The sequence below is a fragment of the Salvelinus alpinus genome, chromosome 2, assembly GCF_045679555.1.
Source record: "Salvelinus alpinus chromosome 2, SLU_Salpinus.1, whole genome shotgun sequence".
NCBI lineage: Eukaryota > Metazoa > Chordata > Actinopteri > Salmoniformes > Salmonidae > Salvelinus > Salvelinus alpinus.
This window is the reverse complement of record NC_092087.1, coordinates 85,002,698-85,025,190: the sequence shown is the minus strand read 5'-3', so window position 1 is coordinate 85,025,190 and position 22,493 is coordinate 85,002,698. Positions and strand designations below refer to the sequence as shown.

Here is a 22,493-nt window from a genome sequence, read left to right as displayed (position 1 = left end):
ATCCTTTTAAATTGTCCTTTCCTGTTTCATTTCAATGTCATTCAGAATATGTCTTATTTCTCCCTCTGAATTAATCAGACTGTGTAACTTCTGTGTGTGTGTGTGTGTGTGTGTGTGTGTGTGTGTGTGTGTGTGTGTGTGTGTGTGTGTGTGTGTGTGTGTGTGTGTGTGTGTGTGTGTGTGTGTGTGTGTGTGTGTGTGTGTGTGTGTGTGTGTGTGTGTGTGTGTGTGTGTGTGTGTGTGTGTGTAAATGATGAATAAAGTAAAAGGGTTTGGACTGACTGAGTCTTCATAATATCCAGTAACACAGAAGGGAATAGTAGTCCTGGTCTATCTGGTATGGTGTTAACACAGAGAGGGAATAGGAGTCCTGGTCTATCTGATATGGTGTTAACACAGAGAGGGAATAGGAGTCCTGGTCTATCTGGTATGGTGTTAACACAGAGAGGGAATAGGAGTCCTGGTCTATCTGGTATGGTGTTAACACAGAGAGGGAATAGGAGTCCTGGTCTATCTGATATGGTGTTAATACAGAGAGGGAATAGGAGTCCTGGTCTATCTGGTATGGTGTTAAAACAGAGAGGGAATAGGAGTCCTGGTCTATCTGATATGGTGTTAACACAGAGAGGGAATAGGAGTCCTGGTCTATCTGGTATGGTGTTAACACAGAGAGGGAATAGTAGTCCTGGTCTATCTGATATGGTGTTAATACAGAGAGGGAATAGGAGTCCTGGTCTATCTGATATGGTGTTAATACAGAGAGAGAATAGTAGTCCTGGTCTATCTGATATGGTGTTAATACAGAGAGGGAATAGGAGTCCTGGTCTATCTGGTATGGTGTTAACACAGAGAGGGAATAGGAGTCCTGGTCTATCTGATATGGTGTTAACACAGAGAGGGAATAGGAGTCCTGGTCTATCTGGTATGGTGTTAACACAAAGAGGGAATAGGAGTCCTGGTCTATCTGATATGGTGTTAATACAGAGAGAGAATAGGAGTCCTGGTCTATCTGATATGGTGTTAACACAGAGAGGGAATAGGAGTCCTGGTCTATCTGGTATGGTGTTAACACAGAGAGGGAATAGGAGTCCTGGTCTATCTGATATGGTGTTAATACAGAGAGAGAATAGGAGTCCTGGTCTATCTGATATGGTGTTAACACAGAGAGGGAATAGGAGTCCTGGTCTATCTGGTATGGTGTTAACACAGAGAGGGAATAGGAGTCCTGGTCTATCTGGTATGGTGTTAACACAGAGAGGGAATAGGAGTCCTGGTCTATCTGGTATGGTGTTAACACAGAGAGGGAATAGGAGTCCTGGTCTATCTGGTATGGTGTTAACACAGAGAGGGAATAGGAGTCCTGGTCTATCTGATATGGTGTTAATACAGAGAGGGAATAGGAGTCCTGGTCTATCTGATATGGTGTTAACACAGAGAGGGAATAGGAGTCCTGGTCTATCTGATATGGTGTTAACACAGAGAGGGAATAGGAGTCCTGGTCTATCTGATATGGTGTTAATACAGAGAGGGAATAGGAGTCCTGGTCTATCTGATATGGTGTTAAAACAGAGAGGGAATAGGAGTCCTGGTCTATCTGATATGGTGTTAATACAGATAGAATAGGAGTCCTGGTCTATCTGATATGGTGTTAATACAGAGAGGGAATAGGAGTCCTGGTCTATCTGGTACGGTGTTAATACAGAGAGGGAATAGGAGTCCCTGGTCTATCTGATATGGTGTTAATACAGAGAGAATAGGAGTCCTGGTCTATCTGGTATGGTGTTAATACAGAGAGGGAATAGGAGTCCTGGTCTATCTGATATGGTGTTAACACAGAGAGGGAATAGGAGTCCTGGTCTATCTGATATGGTGTTAACACAGAGAGGGAATAGGAGTCCTGGTCTATCTGGTATGGTGTTAATACAGAGAGGGAATAGGAGTCCTGGTCTATCTGGTATGGTGTTAACACAGAGAGGGAATAGGAGTCCTGGTCTATCTGGTATGGTGTTAACACAGAGAGGGAATAGGAGTCCTGGTCTATCTGATATGGTGTTAACACAGAGAGGGAATAGGAGTCCTGGTCTATCTGATATGGTGTTAACACAGAGAGGGAATAGGAGTCCTGGTCTATCTGATATGGTGTTAACACAGAGGGGGAATAGGAGTCCTGGTCTATCTGATATGGTGTTAACACAGAGAGGGAATAGGAGTCCTGGTCTATCTGATATGGTGTTAACACAGAGAGGGAATAGGAGTCCTGGTCTATCTGACATGGTGTTAACACAGAGAGGGAATAGGAGTCCTGGTCTATCTGATATGGTGTTAATACAGAGAGGGAATAGGAGTCCTGGTCTATCTGATATGGTGTTAACACAGAGAGGGAATAGGAGTCCTGGTCTATCTGGTATGGTGTTAATACAGATAGAATAGGAGTCCTGGTCTATCTGGTATGGTGTTAACACAGAGAGGGAATAGGAGTCCTGGTCTATCTGGTATGGTGTTAATACAGATAGAATAGGAGTCCTGGTCTATCTGATATGGTGTTAACACAGAGAGGGAATAGGAGTCCTGGTCTATCTGGTATGGTGTTAACACAGAGAGGGAATAGGAGTCCTGGTCTATCTGATATGGTGTTAACACAGAGAGGGAATAGGAGTCCTGGTCTATCTGGTATGGTGTTAACACAGAGAGGGAATAGGAGTCCTGGTCTATCTGGTATGGTGTTAACACAGAGAGGGAATAGGAGTCCTGGTCTATCTGGTATGGTGTTAATACAGAGAGGGAATAGGAGTCCTGGTCTATCTGGTATGGTGTTAACACAGAGAGGGAATAGGAGTCCTGGTCTATCTGGTATGGTGTTAATACAGAGAGGGAATAGGAGTCCTGGTCTATCTGGTATGGTGTTAATACAGAGAGGGAATAGGAGTCCTGGTCTATCTGGTATGGTGTTAACACAGAGAGGGAATAGGAGTCCTGGTCTATCTGGTATGGTGTTAACACAGAGAGGGAATAGGAGTCCTGGTCTATCTGGTATGGTGTTAATACAGAGAGAATAGGAGTCCTGGTCTATCTGGTATGGTGTTAACACAGAGAGGGAATAGGAGTCCTAGTCCCTCTCACTGAGCACCCCACCCCTCCAGCCCCCAGCCCCCTCTCACTGAGCACCCCACCCCTCCAGCCCCCAGCCCCTCTCACCAGGCAGGGTGGGCAGTCTGCAGGTGTTAGGTCCAGGTATGTCCTGGTCACCAGGTGAATACTTCAGCTCCAGCTCACTGTGCAGGTTGAAGAACTGGCTGTACCTCCGGTAGACCAGGTACTTACTACCACCTCTGGTCCTTACCTCCATCACAAAACGCTGCCGGGAGAGAGGGAGGGGGAGGGGAGGTGGGAGGGGAGGCGGGAGGGGGAGAGAGAGATGGGAGGAGAGCAGGGAGAGAGGGAGGGGGAGGAGGAGGGGAGGCGGGAGGGGGAGAGAGAGAGATGGAAAGAGAGATATGAGGAGAGCAGGGAGAGAGGGAGGGGCAAAGGAGGAGAGTGGGAGGGAGGAAGATGGGAGAGAGAATTCTTACATGAGCTTTTGAGATGCTTTTCACACCATTTTTAGCGTTTAAAACGTTCTCACCATTCTCACCAGTGCGTTGTGTGGTCAGTGTACTGTTAACCACGCATACAGAGACATACTTACATAATAGTGGATGAAACCCTTTTTCTCCTCAATGTCTGCGATGGTGGCACTGATGGGAATGTTGTGTGGAAGCTGGTCAAAATCACTGAGCGAGAGAAGGAAGGAGAGGAGGAGAGGAGAACTAAGAAGTAAACAAATGCTGGGGTGACGTGCAGCTTCAAGGCGTGCTGTATGACGTCACTAATATATTCAACCCTGGGCTGGGACAGAACCCTGGGGGTTATATAAGTTCAGCAACATATCAGACAGGTTAGAGCCGTCCAACCGCAGGCTGATGTAGGTTCAATTGCAGGGCTTCATGGCACCGAGAACTCTCACTCACACACACACACACAGCACCTGTGATGCGAGGAAACACGCGTCATAGCGTACACACACGCATTTATGTAGGGGGAATGTTGCAAAACGAGCCACTCTGTTGACTATTGTGGAATTTAGTTTCAAATTCACAATCGTGACAGATGACTATTCTAGAAAGATTGGAAACGCGCAGCATACACTATAGAAGAATAGGCTACTACCACAGATAAAAGGGGAAACAGCTTCGCTGTTACTATTCTATTGCCTAGTTACTGGCTAAATACCCAATTTGGCCCTCATACCATCAAGGCCACCCAATCTTCCCCAGTTTCCAATTGTCTCATTCATCCCCCCTCTTCTCACTTCTCAGTCAATTTAACAGGTAAAATAAGGGGTAAAATACATTAACAACCGAGCTGGATGCAGAAGTTCACATTTCATAATAGTCCTATGCTGCTTTCAACAACTGCTGTCACCACTGGCCTCATAACTCACCTCTCGTCTCGTAGATGCTTGGGCAGCGACGCCATGTTGATGGAGACCGGGACGATTGAAGAACTTTCTGATAGATTTATCACAACACAGTCGCACCTCACCTCAACCCTCCTTCGATTAACAGAAACCTGAACTGAAAATCTGCTACAGACTCGCACAGCGGTTTCATGGAGCGGAACGAACGCGATCAGTAGGCGCAAACAGGCGACAGAGCGGAACGTGTGCAATCAGGAAGCCAAAATCAAGTTCCCCAAAATGATTAGGCTACACGCAGCGCCCGTTTCTGAAGTTTGCTGCGGTGGATGGGGAGGGAAGCAGTTGTCCTGTTGTTCTCGAGCCTCTTAACAGAGAATCAAATCAAATAGACTAAATGGTCATGATGCAGATGTAAACTTGCTAGGTTAAAATAGGTTAAAACATATACATATATATATATCCCTCTCACTATTGCTCTCTCGACTATTGTGTGGGTTCGTTCAAGCTTGAAAAGTATGTCAATCACAATGCAACTGGCAAAATCAGGCATTGTACAATCATGCGACTGGCAGAGTAAAATAGCCACTAATTGATAAATGGACCATGTATGTTGTAAATGTCTTCTGTTTTCTGCAGATAGAATGCTTAGCCTCGCACCTGTTCTTAAATCCGCCGTCATAATAAAGGAAGGGTGAGGAGGAAAGGGATCCGTTGAAGATCATTTTTACGCAGCCCCTTGCAGCACCATCTAATCGGAGGCCTTTGGCCCAGTTGCAACATGTAAAGTCGAATCCTTTTCACTAAATGTCAGCGAAGAGAGCAGTAGAGGTTAGAAGAGAGTAGTAAAGGGTATAACAGGGTAGAGGAGGGTATAAGAGAGTAGTAGAGGTTAGAAGAGAGCAGTAAAGGGTAGAACAGGGTAGAGGAGGGTGTAAGAGAGTAGAACAGGGTAGAGGAGGGTGTAAGAGAGTAGAACAGGGTAGAGGAGAGCAGTAAAGGGTAGAACAGGGTAGAGGAGGGTGTAAGAGAGTAGAACAGGGTAGAGGAGGGTGTAAGAGAGTAGAACAGGGTAGGGGAGGGTGTAAGAGAGTAGAACAGGGTAGAGGGGGGTGTAAGAGAGTAGAAGAGGTTAGAGGAGGGTGTAAGAGAGTAGAAGAGGGTAGAGGAGGGTGTAAGAGAGTAGAACAGGGTAGATGAGGGTGTAAGAGAGTAGAACAGGGTAGAGGAGGGTGTAAGAGAGTAGTAAAGGTTAGAAGAGACCAGAAAAGGGTAGAACAGGGTAGAGGAGGGTGTAAGAGAGTAGAACAGGGTAGAGAAGGGTGTAAGAGAGTAGAAAAGGGTAGAGGAGGGTGTAAGAGAGTAGTAGAGGTTAGAAGAGAGCAGTAAAGGGTAGAGGAGGGTAGAGGAGGGTGTAAGAGAGTAGAACAGGGTAGAGGAGGGTGTAAGAGAGTAGTACAGGGTAGAGGAGGGTGTAAGAGAGTAGAAGAGAGCAGTAAAGGGTAGAACAGGGTAGAGGAGGGTGTAAGAGAGTAGAACAGGGTAGAGGAGGGTGTAAGAGAGTAGTAAAAGGTAGAGGAGGGTGTAAGAGAGTAGAAGAGAGCAGTAAAGGGTAGAACACGGTAGAGGAGGGTGTAAGAGAGTAGTAGAGGTTAGAAGAGAGTAGTAAAGGGTAGAACAGGGTAGAGGAGGGTGTAAGAGAGTAGAACAGGGTAGAGGAGGGTGTAAGAGAGTAGTAGAGGTTAGAAGAGAGTAGTAAAGGGTAGAACAGGGTAGAGGAGGGTGTAAGAGAGTAGAACAGGGTAGAGGAGGGTGTAAGAGAGTAGTAAAGGGTAGAGGATGGTGTAAGAGAGTAGAAGAGAGGGGGTAGAACAGGGTAGAGGAGGGTGTAAGAGAGTAGAACAGGGTAGAGGAGGGTGTAAGAGAGTAGTAGAGGTTAGAAGAGAGCAGTAAAGGGTAGAACACGGTAGAGAAGGGTGTAAGAGAGTAGAACAGGGTAGAGGAGGGTGTAAGAGAGTAGAACAGGGTAGAGGAGGGTGTAAGAGAGTAGAAGAGGTTAGGGGAGGGTGTAAGAGAGTAGAACAGGGTAGAGGAGGGTGTAAGAGAGTGGAACAGGGTAGAGGAGGGTGTAAGAGAGTAGTAGAGGTTAGAAGAGAGCAGTAAAGGGTAGAACAGGGTAGAGGAGGGTGTAAGAGAGTAGAACAGGGTAGAGGAGGGTCTAAGAGAGTAGTAAAGGGTAGAGGAGGGTGTAAGAGAGTAGAACAGGGTAGAGGAGGGTGTAAGAGAGTAGTAGAGGTTAGAAGAGAGCAGTAAAGGGTAGAACAGGGTAGAGGAGGGTGTAAGAGAGTAGAACAGGGTAGAGGAGGGTGTAAGAGAGTAGTAAAGGGTAGAGGAGGGTGTAAGAGAGTAGAAGAGAGCAGTAAAGGGTAGAACACGGTAGAGGAGGGTGTAAGAGAGTAGTAGAGGTTAGAAGAGAGTAGTAAAGGGTAGAACAGGGTAGAGGAGGGTGTAAGAGAGTAGAACAGGGTAGAGGAGGGTGTAAGAGAGTAGTAGAGGTTAGAAGAGAGTAGTAAAGGGTAGAACAGGGTAGAGGAGGGTGTAAGAGAGTAGAACAGGGTAGAGGAGGGTGTAAGAGGTTAGAAGAGAGTAGTAAAGGATAGAACAGGGTAGAGGGGGGTGTAAGAGAGTAGTAGAGGTTAGAAGAGAGTAGTAAAGGGTAGAACAGGGTAGAGGAGGGTGTGAGAGAGTAGTAGAGGTTAGAAGAGAGTAGTAAAGGGTAGAACAGGGTAGTGGAGGGTGTAAGAGAGTAGTAGAGGTTAGAAGAGAGTAGTAAAGGGTAGAACAGGGTAGAGTAGGGTGTGAGAGAGTAGTAGAGGTTAGAAGAGAGTAGTAAAGGGTAGAGGAGGGTGTGAGAGAGTAGTAGAGGTTAGAAGAGAGTAGTAAAGGGTAGAACAGGGTAGAGGAGGGTGTAAGAGAGTAGTAGAGGTTAGAAGAGAGTAGTAAAGGGTAGAACAGGGTAGAGGAGGGTGTAAGAGAGTAGAACAGGGTAGAGGAGGGTGTAAGAGAGTAGTAGAGGTTAGAAGAGAGTAGTAAAGGGTAGAACAGGGTAGAGGAGGGTGTAAGAGAGTAGAACAGGGTAGAGGAGGGTGTAAGAGAGTAGTAAAGGGTAGAGGAGGGTGTAAGAGAGTAGAAGAGAGCAGTAAAGGGTAGAACAGGGTAGAGGAGGGTGTAAGAGAGTAGTAGAGGTTAGAAGAGAGTAGTAAAGGGTAGAACAGGGTAGAGGAGGGTGTAAGAGAGTAGAACAGGGTAGAGGAGGGTGTAAGAGAGTAGTAGAGGTTAGAGGAGAGTAGTAAAGGGTAGAACAGGGTAGAGGAGGGTGTACGAGAGTAGAACAGGGTAGAGGAGGGTGTAAGAGAGTAGTAAAGGGTAGAGGAGGGTGTAAGAGAGTAGAAGAGAGTAGTAAAGGGTAGAACAGGGTAGAGGAGGGTGTAAGAGAGTAGAACAGGGTAGAGGAGGGTGTAAGAGAGTAGTAGAGGTTAGAAGAGAGCAGTAAAGGGTAGAACACGGTAGAGAAGGGTGTAAGAGAGTAGAACAGGGTAGAGGAGGGTGTAAGAGAGTAGAACAGGGTAGAGGAGGGTGTAAGAGAGTAGAAGAGGTTAGGGGAGGGTGTAAGAGAGTAGAACAGGGTAGAGGAGGGTGTAAGAGAGTGGAACAGGGTAGAGGAGGGTGTAAGAGAGTAGTAGAGGTTAGAAGAGAGCAGTAAAGGGTAGAACAGGGTAGAGGAGGGTGTAAGAGAGTAGAACAGGGTAGAGGAGGGTGTAAGAGAGTAGAACAGGGTAGAGGAGGGTGTAAGAGAGTAGTAGAGGTTAGAAGAGAGCAGTAAAGGGTAGAACAGGGTAGAGGAGGGTGTAAGAGAGTAGAACAGGGTAGAGGAGGGTGTAAGAGAGTAGTAAAGGGTAGAGGAGGGTGTAAGAGGTTAGAAGAGAGTAGTAAAGGGTAGAACAGGGTAGAGGAGGGTGTAAGAGAGTAGTAGAGGTTAGAAGAGAGTAGTAAAGGGTAGAACAGGGTAGAGGAGGGTGTGAGAGAGTAGTAGAGGTTAGAAGAGAGTAGTAAAGGGTAGAACAGGGTAGTGGAGGGTGTAAGAGAGTAGTAGAGGTTAGAAGAGAGTAGTAAAGGGTAGAACAGGGTAGAGGAGGGTGTGAGAGAGTAGTAGAGGTTAGAAGAGAGTAGTAAAGGATAGATGAGGGTGTGAAAGAGTAGTAGAGGTTAGAAGAGAGTAGTAAAGGGTAGAACAGGGTAGAGGAGGGTGTAAGAGAGTAGTAGAGGTTAGAAGAGAGCAGTAAAGGGTAGAACACGGTAGAGAAGGGTGTAAGAGAGTAGAACAGGGTAGAGGAGGGTGTAAGAGAGTAGAACAGGGTAGAGGAGGGTGTAAGAGAGTAGAAGAGGTTAGGGGAGGGTGTAAGAGAGTAGAACAGGGTAGAGGAGGGTGTAAGAGAGTGGAACAGGGTAGAGGAGGGTGTAAGAGAGTAGTAGAGGTTAGAAGAGAGCAGTAAAGGGTAGAACAGGGTAGAGGAGGGTGTAAGAGAGTAGAACAGGGTAGAGGAGGGTGTAAGAGAGTAGAACAGGGTAGAGGAGGGTGTAAGAGAGTAGTAGAGGTTAGAAGAGAGCAGTAAAGGGTAGAACAGGGTAGAGGAGGGTGTAAGAGAGTAGAACAGGGTAGAGGAGGGTGTAAGAGAGTAGTAAAGGGTAGAGGAGGGTGTAAGAGAGTAGAAGAGAGCAGTAAAGGGTAGAACACGGTAGAGGAGGGTGTAAGAGAGTAGTAGAGGTTAGAAGAGAGTAGTAAAGGGTAGAACAGGGTAGAGGAGGGTGTAAGAGAGTAGAACAGGGTAGAGGAGGGTGTAAGAGAGTAGTATAGGTTAGAAGAGAGTAGTAAAGGGTAGAACAGGGTAGAGGAGGGTGTAAGAGAGTAGAACAGGGTAGAGGAGGGTGTAAGAGGTTAGAAGAGAGTAGTAAAGGATAGAACAGGGTAGAGGGGGGTGTAAGAGAGTAGTAGAGGTTAGAAGAGAGTAGTAAAGGGTAGAACAGGGTAGAGGAGGGTGTGAGAGAGTAGTAGAGGTTAGAAGAGAGTAGTAAAGGGTAGAACAGGGTAGTGGAGGGTGTAAGAGAGTAGTAGAGGTTAGAAGAGAGTAGTAAAGGGTAGAACAGGGTAGAGTAGGGTGTGAGAGAGTAGTAGAGGTTAGAAGAGAGTAGTAAAGGGTAGAGGAGGGTGTGAGAGAGTAGTAGAGGTTAGAAGAGAGTAGTAAAGGGTAGAACAGGGTAGAGGAGGGTGTAAGAGAGTAGTAGAGGTTAGAAGAGAGTAGTAAAGGGTAGAACAGGGTAGAGGAGGGTGTAAGAGAGTAGAACAGGGTAGAGGAGGGTGTAAGAGAGTAGTAGAGGTTAGAAGAGAGTAGTAAAGGGTAGAACAGGGTAGAGGAGGGTGTAAGAGAGTAGAACAGGGTAGAGGAGGGTGTAAGAGAGTAGTAAAGGGTAGAGGAGGGTGTAAGAGAGTAGAAGAGAGCAGTAAAGGGTAGAACAGGGTAGAGGAGGGTGTAAGAGAGTAGAACAGGGTAGAGGAGGGTGTAAGAGAGTAGTAGAGGTTAGAAGAGAGCAGTAAAGGGTAGAACACGGTAGAGAAGGGTGTAAGAGAGTAGAACAGGGTAGAGGAGGGTGTAAGAGAGTAGAACAGGGTAGAGGAGGGTGTAAGAGAGTAGAAGAGGTTAGGGGAGGGTGTAAGAGAGTAGAACAGGGTAGAGGAGGGTGTAAGAGAGTGGAACAGGGTAGAGATGGGTGTAAGAGAGTAGTAGAGGTTAGAAGAGAGCAGTAAAGGGTAGAACAGGGTAGAGGAGGGTGTAAGAGAGTAGAACAGGGTAGAGGAGGGTGTAAGAGAGTAGAACAGGGTAGAGGAGGGTGTAAGAGAGTAGTAGAGGTTAGAAGAGAGCAGTAAAGGGTAGAACAGGGTAGAGGAGGGTGTAAGAGAGTAGAACAGGGTAGAGGAGGGTGTAAGAGAGTAGTAAAGGGTAGAGGAGGGTGTAAGAGAGTAGAAGAGAGCAGTAAAGGGTAGAACACGGTAGAGGAGGGTGTAAGAGAGTAGTAGAGGTTAGAAGAGAGTAGTAAAGGGTAGAACAGGGTAGAGGAGGGTGTAAGAGAGTAGAACAGGGTAGAGGAGGGTGTAAGAGAGTAGTAGAGGTTAGAAGAGAGTAGTAAAGGGTAGAACAGGGTAGAGGAGGGTGTAAGAGAGTAGAACAGGGTAGAGGAGGGTGTAAGAGGTTAGAAGAGAGTAGTAAAGGGTAGAACAGGGTAGAGGAGGGTGTAAGAGAGTAGTAGAGGTTAGAAGAGAGCAGTAAAGGGTAGAACAGGGTAGAGGAGGGTGTGAGAGAGTAGTAGAGGTTAGAAGAGAGTAGTAAAGGGTAGAACAGGGTAGTGGAGGGTGTAAGAGAGTAGTAGAGGTTAGAAGAGAGTAGTAAAGGGTAGAACAGGGTAGAGGAGGGTGTGAGAGAGTAGTAGAGGTTAGAAGAGAGTAGTAAAGGATAGATGAGGGTGTGAAAGAGTAGTAGAGGTTAGAAGAGAGTAGTAAAGGGTAGAACAGGGTAGAGGAGGGTGTAAGAGAGTAGTAGAGGTTAGAAGAGAGCAGTAAAGGGTAGAACACGGTAGAGAAGGGTGTAAGAGAGTAGAACAGGGTAGAGGAGGGTGTAAGAGAGTAGAACAGGGTAGAGGAGGGTGTAAGAGAGTAGAAGAGGTTAGGGGAGGGTGTAAGAGAGTAGAACAGGGTAGAGGAGGGTGTAAGAGAGTGGAACAGGGTAGAGGAGGGTGTAAGAGAGTAGTAGAGGTTAGATGAGAGCAGTAAAGGGTAGAACAGGGTAGAGGAGGGTGTAAGAGAGTAGAACAGGGTAGAGGAGGGTGTAAGAGAGTAGAACAGGGTAGAGGAGGGTGTAAGAGAGTAGTAGAGGTTAGAAGAGAGCAGTAAAGGGTAGAACAGGGTAGAGGAGGGTGTAAGAGAGTAGAACAGGGTAGAGGAGGGTGTAAGAGAGTAGTAAAGGGTAGAGGAGGGTGTAAGAGAGTAGAAGAGAGCAGTAAAGGGTAGAACACGGTAGAGGAGGGTGTAAGAGAGTAGTAGAGGTTAGAAGAGAGTAGTAAAGGGTAGAACAGGGTAGAGGAGGGTGTAAGAGAGTAGAACAGGGTAGAGGAGGGTGTAAGAGAGTAGTATAGGTTAGAAGAGAGTAGTAAAGGGTAGAACAGGGTAGAGGAGGGTGTAAGAGAGTAGAACAGGGTAGAGGAGGGTGTAAGAGGTTAGAAGAGAGTAGTAAAGGATAGAACAGGGTAGAGGGGGGTGTAAGAGAGTAGTAGAGGTTAGAAGAGAGTAGTAAAGGGTAGAACAGGGTAGAGGAGGGTGTGAGAGAGTAGTAGAGGTTAGAAGAGAGTAGTAAAGGGTAGAACAGGGTAGTGGAGGGTGTAAGAGAGTAGTAGAGGTTAGAAGAGAGTAGTAAAGGGTAGAACAGGGTAGAGTAGGGTGTGAGAGAGTAGTAGAGGTTAGAAGAGAGTAGTAAAGGGTAGAGGAGGGTGTGAGAGAGTAGTAGAGGTTAGAAGAGAGTAGTAAAGGGTAGAACAGGGTAGAGGAGGGTGTAAGAGAGTAGTAGAGGTTAGAAGAGAGTAGTAAAGGGTAGAACAGGGTAGAGGAGGGTGTAAGAGAGTAGTAGAGGGTAGAGGGGGGTAGTAAAGGGTAGAACAGGGTAGGGGAGGGTGTAAGAGAGTAGAAGAGAGCAGTAAAGGGTAGAACAGGGTAGAGGAGGGTGTAAGAGAGTAGAAGAGAGCAGTAAAGGGTAGAACAGGGTAGAGGAGGGTGTAAGAGAGTAGAAGAGAGCAGTAAAGGGTAGAACAGGGTAGAGGAGGGTGTAAGAGAGTAGTAGAGGTTAGAAGAGAGTAGTAAAGGGTAGAACAGGGTAGAGGAGGGTGTAAGAGAGTAGAAGAGAGCAGTAAAGGGTAGAACAGGGTAGAGGAGGGTGTAAGAGAGTAGAAGAGAGCAGTAAAGGGTAGAACAGGGTAGAGGAGGGTGTAAGAGAGTAGTAGAGGTTAGAAGAGAGTAGTAAAGGGTAGAACAGGGTAGAGGAGGGTGTAAGAGAGTAGAAGAGAGCAGTAAAGGGTAGAACAGGGTAGAGGAGGGTGTACGAGAGTAGAAGAGGCTCTACTACTAATAAGCATTAGGCTTATTACATAAGGAAGATCTCAGTTGCATACTCCTCACATCCTCTCTCCTCGTCTCCTTCTCAAACCCCATTGGAGGAGAAGGTCAGAGGGTAGAGACCTCTGGATTTCCTATCCAATGGGTTTTGAGTAGGAGACGAAGAGAGAGGAAGTGAGGAGTATGCAATTGAAATTTTCCCATTGGCTATATGGGTTCTGGTCAAAAGTAGTACACTAAATAGAGATTACGGTGCCATGAGGGACGCAGCCATAATATTCCCCTTTCTTTGAGAAAAATATAGGGGGGAAAGAGAGGGGGGGCAGAAAGAGAGAGGGGGAGAGAGAGAGGGGAGAAAGAGAGAGGGGGAGAGAAAGAGAGAGGTGGGAGAGAGAGGGGGAGAAAGAGAGAGGGGGGAGAGAGAGGGGGAGAGAAAGAGGGGGAAGAGAAAGAGAGAGGATGGAGAAAGTGAGAGGGGGAGAAAGAGAAAGGGGGTAGAGAAAGAGAGGGGGAGAGAAAGCGAGAGAGAAAGTCACTTTACCAAAGTACATAGTCAGAATGTCCATCTCCGAACTGCATATCTACATCAGTTATTCAGGTATCTTGTAGAGGGAACACTCAGCAGTGTACACTCAATGTACAAAACATTAAGGACACCAGGTGAAAGTTATGATCCCTGTCACTTATTAAATCCACTTCAATCAGTGTAGATGAAGGAGAAGAGACATGTTAAATAATCATTTTTAAGCCTTGAGTCAATTGAGACATGGATTGTGCATGTGTGCCATTCAGAGCGATTATGGGCAAGACCAAATATTTAAGTGCCTTTGAACAGAGTATGGTAGTAGGTGCCAGACGCACCGGTTTGTGTCAAGAACTGCAACGCTGCTGGGTTTTTCACGCTCAACAGTTTCCCGTGTGTATCAAGAATGGTCCACCACCAAAAGGACATCCAGAGAAACTTGACACAACTGTGGGGAGCATTGGAGTCAACATGGGCCAGCATCCCTGTGGAACACTGGAGTCAACATGGGCCAGCATCCCTGTGGAACACTTCAATATTAGGAAGGTGTCCTTATTGTTTTGTACACTCAGTTTATGTATGTGTGTGTGCGTGCGTGTGTGTATGCGCGTGCATGTACGTGTGTGTGTGTGTGTGTGTGTGTGTGTGTGTGTGTGTGTGTGTGTGTGTGTGTGTGTGTGTGTGTGTGTGTGTGTGTGTGTGTGTGTGTGTGTGTGTGTGTGTGTGTGTGTGTGTGTGTGTGTATGCGTGTGTGTGTGTGTATGCGTGTGCATGCATGTGTGTGCTTATATCCTTGCCAATATCTGGGCATTTAAAGAGATGACAGAGGACATATCGATTCCCTCTCTATTCTCATACTGTGTGGCCGACTGACTACACAGACACTTTGAAACCAAGTGTGTGTGTGTGTGTGTTAAATCTCCCGTGATGAAAGGTAGATATGTATTTGGACACAAGTGGTGAAGCCCATAATAGATACACACACTAGGCCCATAACTTGGCTGTTCCAAGCTTCAGACATCCAAGTGTGTATTTAACACCAAGGTCACATCAGTTGCTCTGTGTGTGTTGTGTGTTGTGTGTTGTGTGTTTGTGTGTGTGTGTGTGTGTGTGTGTGTGTGTGTGTGTGTGTGTGTGTGTGTGTGTGTGTGTGTGTGTGTGTGTGTGTGTGTGTACGTTTTACTATACTTTTTAGTACCAGATGTCCTCACTAGAATAGTAAACCAACAAAAATTCCGAGAAGTGAGAACATTTTGCCGGGGTTCACTATTATTTCACACCCAGAAGAGGAGAGAAGGGAGGCAACATGGAATCATTCCTAAATATATTCTACTACAGAAGAACATGTTATAATGTAAAACCTAAGAGGTGTTCAATAGGTTATGTCCCAGGATGTTTTAAATGGAACAGTCTTAGAAAAAAAGGTGCTATGTACAACCTTAAAGGGTTCTTCGCCTGTCCCCATAGGAGAACCCTATTAATCAACCCGTTTTGGTTCCAGGTAGAACCATTTTGGTTCCAGGTAGAACTCTTTTGGGTTCCATGTAGAACCCTCCATGTAGAACCCCCATGTAGGACCCTTTTTTTTGGAACCAAAAAGGGTTATCCTATGGGTACTGCCAAAGAACTCTCTTGGAACCCTTTTTTTATAAGAATGTACAGTTCTAACTAGACTTTTTCTAACTCCTTTGTAGATGGTGTTCTGTGATTATGAAGTATGGATTTTAGGGCCCATACTAAACATAGTATGCAACACCATAAAAGCTAGTGTGTGTGTGTGTGTGTGTGTGTGTGTGTGTGTGTGTGTGTGTGTGTGTGTGTGTGTGTGTGTGTGTGTGTGTGTGTGTGTGTGTGTGTGTGTGTGTGTGTGTGTGTGTGTGTGTGTGTGTCAGTGTAGGCTACATCAATCTCATACTGTACTTCAAGATCTCTCTCTCTCCTTTCTTCTTCCCTTCATCCCCTCTGGTCTCCATGTTACCAAGGTAACGGAGTTTCAACATCGAGTGAAGAAGTGAAAGCAGCTCAGTTTTAAAGAGAGAGATAGATAGTGAGGGAAAGAGGTAGAGAGGTAGATAGTGAGGGAGCGAGGAAGATAGTGAGGGAGAGAGGTAGATAGTGAGGGAGAGAGGTAGAGAGAGAGGTAGATAGTGAGGGAGAGAGGTAGATAGTGACGTAGAGAGAGGTAGAGGTAGATAGTGAGGACAGCAAAGAAATGTTTTATTAATAGTAGTGTTTGATTGGTTAGTAATGTTGAGAAAGTGATCTGACACTAGGGCAGTGTTAGTACGTCATGTCTTGAACCCCACTGTCCCTCTCCCATACTCTCCCAAAATAAATGCTGTGTATGTATGTATGCATGTGTGTGTGCCTCTGTGTGTTTGCGTGTGTGCCTACGTGTGTGTGTGTGTGTGTGTGTGTGTGTGTGTGTGTGTGTGTGTGTGTGTGTGTGTGTGTGTGTGTGTGTGTGTGTGTGTGTGTGTGTGATATATAAGACTGATAGTGGACACCCCCCTCTCTTACCCTATCTCAACTCCAGCCCCGGTCTCTTTCTCTCCTTCACTCTCTCCTTCACTCTCTCCATCTCTCTCTCTCTCCAGTGTCTAGTCCCTCACTAGCCAGGTAAGGTTGATCATTGAAAGGTCTGGGTTGTGGGATTGGTTTTCATTGGTTCACGAGACTGGATGCATAATTATTATTAATTATTGCAAGCAAATACTGTCTGGTTGGGGTCTGCAGTTAATGCCTGACGTTCAAACTCGCAGAACAATAATATTCTTTATTCAGTTTCCATTGGTTTGTTTTTGGTCATCTTGTGTTAGAAAAGGATTGTTGTTTTGAGAAGTGTTGGACAGGTTGATATGTAGTGTGCTGTGAATTCATACAGCATGTATAGACAATTCTGTGTAGTGATTCTGTGTTCTTGAATGGCTGGATGTTGGTAGAATTCCATTATAAAACCTGCAGCTGTTCTAAGTCCCAGTTCTGACCCAGACGGAATGCTCAGGATATTTGTCATTCTTAGAATATTCCTAAAACAATGGTTCTAGTATTCTATGGTCTGCTTGGAGATGTCAGTCTCCTGTCCACTCAGCCAACATATGACTGCACGTGCGACTGTAGACCAAGACGAGTGTGTGTGTGTGTGTTTATGTACTTTAAACCAAGACATGTACGACTCCATGACTCATACAACTGTTATATGATGTCAAGGTTGAAATATTACTCAGTGCAATATATCAGACATCATAGTCACATACATCATAGTCACATACATCATAGTCACATACATCATAGTCACATACATCATAGTCACATACATCATAGTCACATACATCATAGTCACATACATCATAGTCACATACATCATAGTCACATACATCATAGTCACATACATCATAGTCACATACATCATAGTCACATACATCATAGTCACATACATCATAGTCACATACATCATAGTCACATACATCATAGTCACATACATCATAGTCACATACATCATAGTCACATACATCATAGTCACATACATCATAGTCTATTTGAGCGTTGCATGACACAAACCTGAAGCCAGTCAAATGTAGGACTATAGCAGCACTTCCTCATTTCAACGCCCGTCACCCAACACGGTGATAAATAGCTGCTATTGGGATAAATACCCCATTAAAAATAGGCTTTGCACCATCTGATAGAGAGAGAGGACATCTGGGTGTCCCCGAAAGACAACCCACACAACACAGGCCCAATCCCAATCCATCTCTCAGCCCTTCATCACCTTGTGGAGACCCGAGAGGATTTAATTGGTATAAGCAATATGGTGACACTTCAACCTAGCCTATCAGAGGGCAAGATGAAGCTATTACCATATTGCTTATACGAATCGAATCCTCTCAGATCTCCACAAATGCAGGAAATAGGGCACAGGGATGGATTTGGGATTGGGCCATGGTCCTGTTAAAATAATGTTTAAAAAATAAGACATTTAACCATTGTAGTTAAAGGTATATGTCACTTTAGCTAACAAATGAGTTGTTGTTAGTTAAATTGCTCCTTCTTGGTCAGGTCGTTATTGTAAAAGCTAATGTGTTCTCCATGACTTACAAAGGCATAAATACAGTTCTATGTCGTAGAGTTATACATCACTTGACGTGACATGTTACCCTGCAGTGTAAGGGTCATGTTGTCAAGACTAATCGTGAAGTTGTTTTACCTCGAGTGGGCTACACTAACCTTCGACCCCTATGTACGTGCCAGAAGGCTTTGGTCGCTGTCAATCATATACTGCATGTATGTAGATGTCAAAGATCAACGTTAACTTGTTTTACCTGTGATGAAGTGGAACTGTTAACACTCTAGAAGGGTTTGAAACATGAGTACATGTCAAAGATCAACGTTAACTTGTTTTACCTGTGATGAAGTGTAAGATGAACTGTTAAAGATTCTAGGGTAGTGTTGAAACCTATGTAGATGCCACTGGTAACCCCGTACTGCTAGAAGGGTTAGGTGGTGTTGAAACCTATGTAGATGCCACTGGTAACCCCGTACTGCTAGAAGGGTTAGGTAGTGTTGAAACCTATGTAGATGCCACTGGTAACCCCGTACTGCTAGAAGGGTTAGGTAGTGTTGAAACCTATGTAGATGCCACTGGTAACCCCATACTGCTAGAAGGGTTAGGTAGTGTTGAAACCTATGTAGATGCCACTGGTAACCCCGTACTGCTAGAAGGGTTAGGTAGTGTTGAAACCTATGTAGATGTCACTGGTAAGTCGCTCTGGATAAGAGCGTCTGCTAAATGACTTAAATGTAAATGTAAATGGTAACCCCATACTGCTAGAAGGGTTAGGTAGTGTTGAAACCTATGTAGATGCCACTGGTAACCCCGTACTGCTAGAAGGGTTAGGTAGTGTTGAAACCTATGTAGATGTCACTGGTAACCCCATACTGCTAGAAGGGTTAGGTGGTGTTGAAACCTATGTAGATGCCACTGGTAACCCCGAACTGCTAGAAGGGTTAGGTAGTGTTGAAACCTATGTAGATGCCACTGGTAACCCCATACTGCTAGAAGGGTTAGGTAGTGTTGAAACCTATGTAGATGCCACTGGTAACCCCATACTGCTAGAAGGGTTAGGTAGTGTTGAAACCTATGTAGATGCCACTGGTAACCCCATACTGCTAGAAGGGTTAGGTAGTGTTGAAACCTATGTAGATGCCACTGGTAACCCCATACTGCTAGAAGGGTTAGGTAGTGTTGAAACCTATGTAGATGCCACTGGTAACCCCATACTGCTAGAAGGGTTAGGTAGTGTTGAAACCTATGTAGATGCCACTGGTAACCCCATACTGCTAGAAGGGTTAGGTAGTGTTGAAACCTATGTAGATGCCACTGGTAACCCCATACTGCTAGAAGGGTTAGGTAGTGTTGAAACCTATGTAGATGCCACTGGTAACCCCGTACTGCTAGAAGGGTTAGGTAGTGTTGAAACCTATGTAGATGCCACTGGTAACCCCGTACTGCTAGATGGGTTAGGTAGTGTTGAAACCTATGTAGATGCCACTGATAACCCCGTACTGCTAGAAGGGTTAGGTTGTGTTGAAACCTATGTAGATGCCACTGGTAACCCCATACTGCTAGAAGGGTTAGGTAGTGTTGAAACCTATGTAGATGCCACTGGTAACCCCGTACTGCTAGAAGGGTTAGGTAGTGTTGAAACCTATGTAGATGCCACTGGTAACCCCGTACTGCTAGAAGGGTTAGGTAGTGTTGAAACCTATGTAGATGCCACTGGTAACCCCATACTGCTAGAAGGGTTAGGTAGTGTTGAAACCTATGTAGATGCCACTGGTAACCCCGTACTGCTAGAAGGGTTAGGTTGCTGTCAAACAGCTTGTTTTACCTCATAAGTGTAGCTGTTGATTCAATATACATACTATAAGGGTTGGGTTAGTGACTTGCTGTGAAACACAAGTTATTTTACTCCTGACACACCACACACACACACACACACACACACACACACACACACACACACACACACACACACACACACACACACACACACACACACACACGTATGTAGATGCCAAAGATGACTGAGGTTCATGTGCCACACCCCTTAGCCACAAGCATGACAACATGCTAACATGCTAACATCATGATGACCATCAACATACCTGGAGGACACAGAAGCCACAAGAGACCTGGAATATATAGAAGATACAGGACACATAAAGAGATACTATCGGCAGGGTTACAATATTCGGGAACTTTCCCCAAACTCTTAGCTTCTCCAGAAATCTTGCTTGGTGGATTTCAAGATTTCCTGCTTATCGCCTCCTAAATATAGAAGATATGAGACATGGGAGATATGAGAGATATGGAACTTGGCTGCGTCCTTGGCGGATGTCTTGGTCCATACTGTACTATTTATAGAACTGCTACCAAAGTCCAACACACAGACAGATGGACACAGTTAGATTTCAAAATATATTTGTTACCAAGGAAGAGAGAGGAGGGGGCGAGATAGAGGGGGGGGGGGGGGAGCAAGAGAGAGAGAGAAAGCAAGAGAGAGAGAGAGCGAGAGTGAGAGCGGAGAGAGAGAGAGAGAGAGAGAGAGCTATTTTCACATTTAATTAGTCACAGTCTCCTCATAGACTTTTCTGCCAGGGTATCAAAACCATGCCTCTGAGACACTTCTGAACACACACACAACCATTCACACACAAAACCATACATACAACCATACACACACACACAAAACCACACACACACACACACCAGCAAAAGCATCAAATACTTATGCAAATTTACAGAAGCTCTGGCACTGACTTACCCACACGTACACACACACACAACCATACACACACAAAACCATACACACAACCACACAACCATACACACGCAAAACCATACACACAACCACACACACACACACAGAGACACACAACCATACACACACAAAACCATACACACAACCACACACACGCAAAACCATACACACAACCACACACACACACACAGAGACACACAAGCATACACACACAAACACAGGAACACACATACATGCGCACACACAAACACACAGCTCAAACAGAGCAGTAATATCTAAGAAGTAATATCTAACACACACTAGACTCTATCCACCTCCATGTCACTAGACTCTATCCACCTCCGTGTCACTGGACTCTATCCACCTCCGTCACTAGACTCTATCCACCTCCACGTCACTAGACTCTATCCACCACCGTGTCACTAGACTCTATCCACCTCCGTGTCACTAGACTCTATCCACCTCCATGTCACTAGACTCTATCCACCACCGTGTCACTAGACTCTATCCACCTCCGTGTCACTAGACTCTATCCACCGCCATGTCACTAGACTCTATCCACCTCCATGTCAATAGACTCTATCCATCTCCGCGTCACTAGACTCTATCCACCTCCGTGTCACTAGACTCTATCCAACTCCGTCACTAGACTCTATCCACCTCCACGTCACTAGACTCTATCCACCTCCATGTCACTAGACTCTATCCACCGCCATGTCACTAGACTCTATCCACCGCCATGTCACTAGACTCTATCCACCGCCATGTCACTAGACTCTATCCACCTCCATGTCACTAGACTCTATCCACCTCCACGTCACTAGACTCTATCCACCTCCACGTCACTAGACTCTATCCACCTCCACGTCACTAGACTCTATCCACCTCCACGTCACTAGACTCTATCCACCTCCACGTCACTAGACTCTATCCACCTCCGTGTCAATAGACTCTATCCACCTCCATGTCACTAGACTCTATCCACCTCCACGTCACTAGACTCTATCCACCTCCGTGTCAATAGACTCTATCCACCTCCATGTCAATAGACTCTATCCACCTCCACGTCACTAGACTCTATCCACCTCCACGTCACTAGACTCTATCCACCTCCATGTCACTAGACTCTATCCACCTCCACGTCACTAGACTCTATCCACCTCCGTGTCAATAGACTCTATCCACCTCCGTGTCAATAGACTCTATCCACCTCCATGTCACTAGACTCTATCCACCTCCATGTCACTAGACTATCCACCTCCATGTCACTAGACTCTATCCACCTCCGTCAATAGACTATCCACCTCCATGTCACTAGACTCTATCCACCTCCATGTCACTAGACTCTATCCACCTCCATGTCAATAGACTCTATCCACCTCCATGTCACTAGACTCTATCCACCTCCATGTCAATAGACTCTATCCACCTCCATGTCAATAGACTCTATCCACCTCCATGTCAATAGACTCTATCCACCTCCATGTCAATAGACTCTATCCACCTCCATGTCACTAGACTATCCACCTCCATGTCACTAGACTCTTATCACCTCCATGTCACTAGACTCTATCCACCTCCGTCAATAGACTCTATCCACCTCCATGTCAATAGACTCTATCCACCTCCATGTCAATAGACTCTATCCACCTCCATGTCAATAGACTCTATCCACCTCCATGTCAATAGACTCTATCCACCTCCATGTCAATAGACTCTATCCACCTCCATGTCAATAGACTCTATCCACCTCCATGTCAATAGACTCTATCCACCTCCATGTCAATAGACTCTATCCACCTCCATGTCAATAGACTCTATCCACCTCCATGTCAATAGACTCTATCCACCTCCGTGTCACTAGACTCTATCCACCTCCGTGTCACTAGACTCTATCCACCTCCGTGTCACTAGACTCTATCCACCTCCGTGTCACTAGACTCTATCCACCATGTCACTAGCCTAATCAGGCTGTATCTCAGTAATATAGAGGCTTCCTCACCCCATGGCCTCGTCCTTATGTAGAATGATTAGACAGAGTCAGACAGAATGTCCCTCTGACGGCTTCCACCAATGTATCTTTCAATGTCTTGTTGCATTATTGCAGGCGAGGGAAAGGATGCTGCTGGAGACTATTGGGAGACTCTCTGTTGTACTGAGTAGTTATTAAGGGATATCTGTCTGGCTCTTTACTGACATCTGTTGAGCAATTTAAGGCAATGCAGGAATGATTTCACAAACGCTTCAAAACTGTGCACCCAGGACACTGGGACACAGGACACACCCAGGACACTACAACTGCCATGATCAAATAGAGCTGGGTGAACTTGTAAATGTGAGGCAATAGGACTCTGGCTCCATTTTGAGAGAGCGGTAGTCATATGCTTTCTTCTAAGATTTGTCTTGGGAAGTATCTTGTTGATTATCATTGCACCTCTGTTCACAATCATTATTTATGCTGCGTCTTATATTACCAAA

At 45.7% G+C, this 22,493-nt stretch overlaps 2 protein-coding genes across 3 annotated transcripts in view; one reads left to right on the top strand and one right to left on the bottom strand.

The window, feature by feature from the left end:
• Window positions 1-4,712, bottom strand: part of LOC139545228 (neutrophil cytosol factor 4-like) — a 40,465-nt gene extending 35,753 nt beyond the window's left edge. Inside the window, exons 1-3 of the mRNA XM_071352763.1 lie at window positions 4,481-4,712; window positions 3,686-3,770; window positions 3,196-3,355 (exon numbers count right to left, since the gene is read on the bottom strand). Of these exons, the coding sequence (XP_071208864.1) occupies window positions 3,196-3,355; window positions 3,686-3,770; window positions 4,481-4,515 (280 nt within the window). The 5' untranslated portion in view covers window positions 4,516-4,712. The remainder of the gene's footprint in view (window positions 1-3,195; window positions 3,356-3,685; window positions 3,771-4,480) is intronic.
• The window catches only part of LOC139545320 (parvalbumin alpha), a 49,278-nt gene that overhangs the window by 23,396 nt on the left and 3,389 nt on the right, over window positions 1-22,493 (top strand). The window lies entirely within an intron of this gene.